This window comes from Sycon ciliatum, chromosome 2 (genome assembly GCF_964019385.1).
Source record: "Sycon ciliatum chromosome 2, ocSycCili1.1, whole genome shotgun sequence".
Taxonomy (NCBI): domain Eukaryota; kingdom Metazoa; phylum Porifera; class Calcarea; order Leucosolenida; family Sycettidae; genus Sycon; species Sycon ciliatum.
Window position 1 is genome coordinate 40,247,483 of NC_088644.1, and position 9,633 is coordinate 40,257,115.

A 9,633-nucleotide genomic window follows, 5' to 3' on the forward strand; every position below is an offset into this window, starting at 1 on the left:
CCCCTCCATTTGACGAGCCGACTGTTCTTGTTGTATTTCAACACCTTATCGAATCTCAATCCTGTGTGTCTGGCATGTTGTAGCTCAGCTCCATAGAACTGTCCTTGAATGACTTCTCCCATCAGGTCTTGAACACGATAGGTGTGGGGTACAGTGGGTAGGACATCGTTTACCACGAACACTTCCTCTGTCCAGTTGGGCGTGTACCCTTTCTCGAAATGACGTTTAGCTACAGCCAAACGCACATCATCACCCACTTTGAATTTTGCTGGTGATTGCTTCGAGTGTACGTCTGCATCTTTTGGTTTTCCATCAAGAGAAGCTTTCGTGGGACTCATGCCGATACTGCGATGTTTCGAGCTGTTGTACTTGACCATAAGCTGAGGAAGGACGTCAAGATACTGTGTCGTAGCTTTCTCCGTGAAATGGCGCCACATTCTGCCTTTCAGTGTTCTATTGAAGCGTTCCACCACCACGGCTTTTCCTTCGTTGTGGGTGCTGTACATGATGATGTTGTGATCCTTGACCCATTGCTTCATTGTTGCATTGTAGAACTCCTTGCCTTCGTCTACCCATAGTTTTTGTGGTACCCTGTTCGATGTTTTCAGGATCATGTCGAATGCATCCCTGACAGCAGAGCCAGTTTTGGTTTTCAGGGGTACTGCCCAGGCATAGCGACTGTACAGATCGATGACGGTCAGCAGGAATTTGTAGTTCTTGTTGCTTCGGGCAAACCGTTGCATATCCACTAGATCGGCACTCCAGATGTGATCCACAGACCTGCTCTTCACCTTGCGTCTTTTGAAATGCACTCGTCTGGGTTTGTGCAATTCGTTAGCCAGTTGCGTGTGGAATGGTGTGGACTGCGACTTCTTCTTCTGTCTTCCATCATGAAGTGCTTTTTGCACTTTCGTATCCCACAAGGCTCCACCACCTCGCAAGACACCTAAACTGAGAACCAGTTGATCGTTTTCCAGCTTTTCATCCTCATCGAAGACTCTTCGGAAAGTTCGAAGTGCTTCATCCAGACCATATTTGGAAAATAGCTTTCCCATCAATATGGCATACCATCCACATACTGCTGTGCTTCTGTCTTGAACGGCTTGGGTGTTGGTGATGATCTTACAGTCTGCATAGGCTTCTTTAAAGAAATCGCACAGTGCAGGTTCAGTGTAATCTTGCTCCATAGTGTATAGACTGCGTCCGAAACTGTCAAAAACCAGGATCACGTTTTGCTCGCGACACACGGTCAACCAATGATGTCCACCTTCCGGTGCATCGTACACCGGTAGAACGTTGTCGGTGTTGACGATACAAAAGTCTCCATTGTTCAAGGGTGGTAAGAGGTCGTAACTTGTACACCCCACGAACCCTCCAACACCATTCAATCTTCCTTTGATGTCGGCACTGCTGAGAGGGTAGTCCATTCTTGATCATAGCCTGAAAATTTTCGCGCACGTGATCACATTGAACGTCCACTCAGGATATCCTTGATGATACGAGTGATCCTGCTTTTATCCTTCAGAACCTCTTGAATGAATGATGCATCGTCCACCATCACCTTTTGTGCTCTGATCATGAAATGCTCGGGATGGATCAATTTTGCTTCAGTTGTTCTACCATACGTAGAAGTCATATCGTTGAGATCTTGAAACTTGAGCTGCGATCCTGGTACAGCTAGCACTAGGGTGGCTAGTTCATGAATCTTTCGTTCTGATCGAAGGAATCCATCGACATGTTTGTGGATTCCCACCGCACCCGCTATGGTTGCAAACGGGTACCTGGACATGTAGATGCGATTCGTCTCGTTGACCAGAGTAGTGTAGTCGTTCATCGTCTGCGTCTTCAGGGCATCCGCAGCCGCTTCCACCCGACTCCTGAACCTCAGTCGATCTTCATCGTAGAGTTGCAGCAGTTGTGATCGGCTTGTGAAATAGTTGCTCTTCAAAAAGGTTGCCGGTATATTTGTATGTCGGAGGAAACTGTCCAGGATTTGTAGGATCCATCGGTCAAATTCGTGGTCTTGTAATAGATTGAAAGGCACCGATGTTAAAGGTGCCTTTCTCTTCTTCCTGACATCTGCAACGGAATCGCGAACTTGATCGGTAGTGGAATCATAGTTGAGTATGTTGGATGCAATCACATTTCTCACAGACGGGTAACTGATGTGATCGGGATTGTTTTTGAAGTGGGTGTCATATAGACGCTTTACTCGCGGATCAGCTTGCAGTTCCAACAGGGTGGAGGTGCTCAAACTGTGATCTGGCACTTGGGAAAGAACTTTCTTGACGCTTTTCAAGTAGGTATTGTAGTTATTACCTCCTTTTTGCCGCATGAGTGGTGGTATACCGAGAACTTCCCACGAATTTACTCTCTTCTTGAGGATGTGTTGAGGATGTTTCGACATAAACTGCAAGGTTTGCAACCTTTTACGCTTGGGTATCGAGAAGGATCCCTTTCTGGACCCCACCCTCTGTATACTGCTCGGTAGCCCATTTGAGAATTTCACCGTAAGATGCTCCATTCTTATTCATGATTGGAATTTTTTTTCAATGTTTCGGCTAACTTTTCGGCTAACTTTTCGGCTAACTTTTCGGCTAACTTTTCGGCTAACTTTTCGGCTAACTTTTCGGCTAACTTTTCGGCTAACTTTTCGGCTAACTTTTCGGCTAAACACGCACATCAACGAGGTTTTTATTCAAAAGTCACCTTTAATGCAGTGTCTTCGCAATACGTGTAGTACTGATTAGAAGAGCAATCAATGGTTAGGATAGGTCTGCGACACACCGCCAATAACTTCTCATACAATCTAAAGATAATGGATGACTTCGTGCACAGACCACCAAACAGAGTATTGAGATAACGCTTGATATTGCTTTTATCAGTGAAGCGAAATAGATACATAAAGTTTGCATTGATCTTCATGTCCTTAATGTTATCAAAGCTCTGAGAGAGAAAGAACACGTTCAACTTATGATGATGACTGTACATGGTGAAGAACTTGTAGAGACACTCTCTTTGGCTGCCGTGCTTCAAACCCATCACTCTGATGTCATCAATGATCACATAGGTGTTAGGCTGGAGATCCATGTCTTCGATACACTCGGGCATGGTGCTGTAATGCTTGAAGGATTTGAGGCTTGGGAGACGATACTGATCGGCCGGCGTGTTGGAGATGACAACTATACGCTCAGGTTGCACACGTTTCAGGAGCTTGATGAGAAAGTAGGATTTACCCATGTTGCTCTGTCCCAGAAACAATACGTTTTGACCCCAGGATTTCAGAGCAGGAATGATTTCCGTGAACCAATCCTTAGACTCGAACTGAAGACCAGGAATGTGCAGCCCGTGTCGAGCAGTGGCCGTGGTCGGAACATCGTCGTTCCTTACGGGACTAGTCTTTTTCTTCCTCCCGATTTCCTGTCCAAGGAGCGAGATAAAGTCCATGATCAGATGTTGTAGGATGGACCGATGTGAGCGGAACTCATAGAAGACGGTCCTGCACTGTTAATGTTCTGTCGAATTTTTTGAGCAAATGGAGTTTCAGGACGGGTTAGGGATCTACGAGGTGCAGACAGGAACGATGAAGCTTCGTCGAGGGCACGATGTCCTAGTTTTTTGAACAAGGCCCTTCCTTGTTTCTTTATTCCTCGTGCCCTGCGGCCTTTGGAGCGAACTTGACGAGCTGGCTTCTTGGTTTTTCGAGATGCTCGTTGACGAATCTTCTTCGGTGCATGCCGACGACGACGACTTTTAGTGCGCTTCATGGCACCTGCTGAGCTTCCCTTCCTTACTCCTCTGCCGAATATTTTATCCATTACGTTGTCACCCAGTGATGCCATGGTACCCATGGCCAAGGGAGCAGCCAGGTTCGTCAGGAGTGGTATGGCCTTGGCGGCTAATCCTGGTGGAATGGCTAGACCTCCTCGGTGCATGGCAGGGTTGTAAGCTGTTTTCATTTGCGTTTCCACAATGTCTCCGGACTCTCCTCTCCCCAAAAGCATGGGAAGAAGTGTCATTCCTGCCATGGCAGCCAGGGGTCCAAGTCCACCGCGTTGCATTGCATCTTGTTTTGTCGTGGGTTCCGCCATCTGCTTTTCCATCTCATCCGGTCCAGCACCGATTAGGTTTTTCCAGAAGCTCTTTTTCCAGAAGAATCCACCGTGTTGTCGACTCGATGTTTTCAAATCACCACCGTAGACACGATGTCTGGTCTCCAGGTCACCACCTTCCATGATGCCCTTTTACTACTAGGTCGGAATTAATTCATACAACTTCGGCTTTGATACCTTCATCTTTGCTCATGGTGTACAAGTACTTGTCCATGCAGAGAAGGTTGACTTTGATCGAGGCACCATTTTCACTAGGTCTCCTCACGGGGGCGTTTGTCACGTCGCTAAATTGATAGTCGATGGACAGATTTCCTCTCGATCTTGGATTGTCTGTGGTCCGATCCAGATTCAAGTTGATAGGCACCATAAAGTAGTGATTGCAGTAATCTGCAGCGGTGATGGGGATTTGCGTTCCATACGTCTTGCCGAAAAAGTCTTGAACCAGATTGTAGCCACGCAGGTAGGAGGATTTGTTGTAATCGTAGAAGTATTGCCCTTCAGTATTACGACTCACATCCCACTGGAACTTGAGCGGGTTGTCAAAGAGCGTCTGGTCGTTGACAGTGACACGAAGTTGACTGAGATTTGCATGAATCATGGCCAGTCTGTTCGAAGAATGCGATGCTTCACCTCCAGCCAATGCTGGCTGTGTACCATGCGTCAAATCTGTGAAGAACAGGATCATCCTGCGTGGAATGTCCGCATTGTGAAGCAGTTCCAGTGTACCAGCATCATCTGAAATGCTCTTTTGTATGAGACGAGGGCACCACGTGTGGAAATAGAGTTGTTTGGGAAGGCGTACACGATCGGTGAGATTGGGTTCCATGCGATAGGTAGTGTACACAAAGTCCAATTGGAGTAGATCGATCTCAATATCACCGACGCTCAGAGCACTGTTGGCACCACCGCCTTGATCGCTAAGCATGATGTATCTGGAAAGCTCGGATTGTGGCAGATCAAAGCGAAGCTTCACCTGTGTACCCGGGGGTAACCAAGCATCGTCCTGATTGAAAAACGGTAGGAAGGGTCTCAGCTTGTACTGAAACCGTCCAACAGCTGCACGAAGTGCATTTTCCTGAACCGTGTTGGAGAAGCCTTCGTTGGTGACAAGCTCGACGGTGGGTGCACGCCTGAGTGTGAAATCATCGACGAAATCCGGTGCTTGTGCTGCATTAGCGTTTGCAGCGTTTGTTTCGAAGGCATAGCCATGCTTACGCTTCACACCAAGTTGATAGGGCGATAAATCCACACCTCTCAATGCTCTTTGCGGATCCAGTTTCTGTAGACCGTAGAGATCCGAGTCCACGTACTGAAGGCGTTCGCTGCTGCTTTCCATTAGACTGAGGATATGCTGAACCATTTGCATGTCGGCAACTTTACTCGATTGCGTGACCTCTGTTCCGTTGATCTCCACTCGAATGTTCTTGAACCACGAAAAGGCTGGTGACGTGGTGCACACCCATCGCGTGTAGTCTCCAGGCTGGTTATTGAGATTGTTTTTGACACTATAGCGCATTTTCACGATGAAATAGCTCTCCCCCAGAGCAATGAAATTCGGCGACGAGATGTCTAGTTCATTGTTCAGGGATGGTGGTGATCGATCTGCTGTGGAAAAGAGTCGTACTCCGCGTCTACCCTCAAGCAACGAGAGTTTCTTCTCCGTCCTGTCGAGGATGTTCTTCTGAACGATCTTCGTGTTGGTCAGGAGTCCCGTGAAGGACTCCGGAGCTTGTGGTGAGTATATCTCCTGGGCCATTCTTGCGAGTCACATTATAATAGGGGTGAATTTTTTTTAAAGATCCAATATCCAGTGTCTTGCGAAAGTCGTTCATCATCGATATCAATCGTTGATGCTCCTCGTTAGTGAGCTTCCCATCTTCCAGAGTAATGCCCAATTCCAACATGAACGAGTCTTCAGCTCTCTCCATCTGCTGCAGTTGTTCAATACACTTGACAAGCTGACGTTTGGTGTCGAGAACGTGTTTACCAATGCATGCCATGATCACACCGATGATCGTGCTACTGATGGCGATGATTCGAATGCGATGTTCTCCAGATACAACACCACTCCCTTGAAGAATGTTGAGAATGGTTTGAATGAGTATGAGAAAGGACAAGATTGCAGTGTTGTAAATTACGTACTTCTCCCGGCAACGCACCTTTTCGCTCTCCAATTTCTTTCGTTTTGCTATATCCTCCACCATGTCACGCACGTGACGGACACGAACATCTGGAAGATCCATCTAAGTAGTTGTGTTGGTGATCCGAAGATCAAGGTAGACGGGATATCCGGAAGTAATGTGTTCACCGGTGTTGAATTTCAACCAGAACGAAATGCTAGTCACGTTTTCGTGTGGAAGCAGCAGTCGTTTGTCTTCTTTCCCGAACACGTAGTTATTCAAACCGTTGAGGGTTTGAATAAGAAAAGTCTTCAGCACCCTCGAATCAGTATTGTCTTCGTACTCCACAGCAGGTCCAATGAGGTCGGTGTAGAGCAGGACAAGTCTTCTGCCTTTCGTCAGATCCACAGCGAACGGGAACGTGTGAGATCCCTCGATCGTGTATGGCTTGAGAATAGTGCCCACACCCAGCACCAATGCGGGTGAGTCCTTCTTCAACAAGCACCGTTTATTCCTGGGTACCGAGACACTTATACGGCTGGTGTGACGAGAGTAGGAAAACACAATGTCTCCGTGTCCTGCTCGTTTCAGAGTGGCATTGATAATAGACGCCAAATCGTCTACATCGCTGTATGTTCCCGTCTTGATGGAAAGTCTATCCTCTTCTTCTTCTTCTTCTTCTTCTTCTACACCATGTACCACATAGAGTTTGTTCGTTGCCTCGTCTATGTTCTCAAAGTGTACTTCAAACTGAGCCGATTCAACATGCAGGACTTTATCACGCGTATCGAGCTCCTTCACATTTAGAGTAAAGTTCGGTTTGTGCAATCCCCTGCTCACGCCCGACGTGTTGTTCGCCACTGTCAATATCACAGACATTCTGGTGTTGTGATGACACTCACTATAGATAGGTTTTATTTTTCATTTTCATCTCAAGAATGTAGTGTAGCCTGTGTGCTATATATTATGTACAATCAAAGTAGCACTTTCATATATCGTAGTGTGCCATGAGTTCTGTGTGGATGCGCTGGATTGTATGAGAAGATAAACTCTCTGCAAAGTGCAAATGACAGAACAACTTTGATGAAGTGCCGTTGAAGAATTGAGTACCACCAATGCTATAATTGCAATCTTCGATTCCATTGGTTCTGGAAAATGGGACAGTGTCTAAGTTGGAATGTATCAAAATGGAGTTTACGTATAGAGTGAATAGGCCTTCTGAATTCCGAGCGTAACTTATGACACACTTTGTACCCAAGAGATCCGTCATGCTCGACACAGGTTTATCCAAAGCCGCCGATAATTGGCTGACTACAGACGAAACGGGTATGTTGAATGATGAATGGCCGGGACGCGTGAAGTAGTTGCCACTTATGTGGGTGGCAGTGAACAACACGTACAAACTATCCAAGCTGAAATTTCCGACAGTATCGATATCGAATGCCTTCAATGACATGTTTCTAGGGTCAGGTGCGTCCACTTGAATTACTTGGAACATTGCAAAAGACATGTTGTCGTGAAACAGATTGACGAATCGTTCTCTAATGGAAACTTGAAACTTGGCTGGGTTGTGTAATGTTGAGGTAGAAGTGATCGTCTCGGAACATGTCGATGCTGTTCACGTTGATTCTCTTGTCCTTCATGTCAACGAGATTTATCCCTCTGTATCTGTTTCTGCTCACCCTGGTGACGGATTCAAATCTGCTAGGATGAGAGTATATGTAGAGGTAGGCGTTTCTCCGAATGAGAGGTAGTAGATGAAACGGATCGGATAGGTTCTGATTTGATTGCGGACCCATGGGACCTCTGGTTCCTTGAGGACCTATGGGGCCGATGATTCCTTGGAGACCCACGGGACCTCTGTTTCCTGGAGGACCGGTTGGACCGATGGTTCCTTGGGGACCCATGGGACCTGTGGTTCCTTGATCACCTTGCACACCACGTTCACCTTGTGGGCCGTCTTGTCCATCTTCTCCTCTAGGTCCAATCTCACCTTCAGGCCCGACCAATCCACGTTCTCCACGTGGTCCAACTTCACCTCTGGGACCTTCTGGACCAGGTATTCCTTGATCACCTTTTTGACCGCGTTCACCACCTTGCCCATCAGCTCCTCTAGGTCCAGTCTCGCCTTCAGGACCGATCAATCCACGTTCTCCACGTGGACCAGCTTCACCTCTTGATCCATGAAGCCGACCAAACGCCATCCATTTCAAGCTGAATTTCTTGTACACGATGAGCGTGGTTGCATCGAGATAGAAGTCACCATTTCTCCCTACAGAGTTCAGTGGCATGCCACCTCCGCTAAGCCATCCCAATCCCCGATCACCACGAGGTCCTTTCATCTTGCGCACAGTGTCCATACCAGTTTGCAATCTCGATGATGCTTGTTGGATTTCGTTCCTCACCCATCCAGCAGGGACAGCACATGACGAAGAGTTACTATAGTCAAACGTTGCATTACAGATGGAGTGCTGATTCATGTCGAGGTTAGCATCCATGGTCACGGATCCATCTGTTTTCACGTGCAGCTCATCAGCTGCTATGGCTTGATCTGTGTAGCGCGTAGATCTGTTTTCCACATCTTCCACTTTGCTCTCATCGGCTTTCTCCTCCTTCAGTTTCTCCACATCATGAACCAAGGTGTTTTCGGTGTCATCGTTCCCCACAACTGATTGTATTTCGGTAATATCATTCTGCATGCTTTGCATGTGCTTGAGGGAAGTCTCCTCCCCATCACTCCTATGGAAATGCGTAGCCCAGTACGCCATCTTCACACACACACACACACACACACACACACACACACACACTGTTCTAATTATGATAGGAAATATTTTCTTTCTCAAATAAATCATTATGATACTCATGTGTGCTAGTGGTAATCTAATGAAGCGATGATATGTTAGCAAGAGAGAGAGAGAGAGAGCAAGAGAGCATGAAAAAAAAAAGGGTTAGGATATAAAGTCTTTCTGATCAATCAATGTGGTAAGATAGACTAAGCATTTAGCAGATTCAAGTCCAGTGAATTGTCCGGTAGGGTGTCAGGGAGAGACGCTGCCGCCGCCACCGTTGTGTCAAACGCAATGTCAGCAGTCACGTTGTCAGCAGTGCTCCACTTCTTGAGGAATGCAATCACCAGTCGAGTCAATTCAGTCTCGGGAAGGTCTTGCACGGTGTCGTGATCCCTTTCACAAAGCCGTGAGTCTACAAACATCAGGGGGATTGCCGAAAGCCATGCCTTGAATTCGCACTTCTCCCTGTTGAAAGATATAGTGGAAGGATGCAGATAGAGCTGACACTCTTCGTTCATCGGGAAGTTGGGTATACCCTTGGTTGGCTTGAGATACAAAGCAGTCACACTCTTCCCTTGGTACATTGCAGGGAAGATGTTACTCCGTATC

At 47.0% G+C, this 9,633-nt stretch overlaps 1 protein-coding gene across 1 annotated transcript; it reads right to left on the bottom strand.

Moving 5' to 3' along the window:
- Nucleotides 1-6,025: 6,025 nt before the first annotated feature.
- LOC135810080 (collagen alpha-1(XVII) chain-like) lies at nucleotides 6,026-9,099 on the bottom strand. The gene has a single exon (XM_065323549.1). It carries the CDS (start codon nucleotides 9,097-9,099, stop codon nucleotides 7,774-7,776), a length of 1,326 nt encoding a protein of 441 aa, XP_065179621.1. The 3' UTR covers nucleotides 6,026-7,773.
- Between the last annotated feature and the right edge of the window lie 534 nt (nucleotides 9,100-9,633).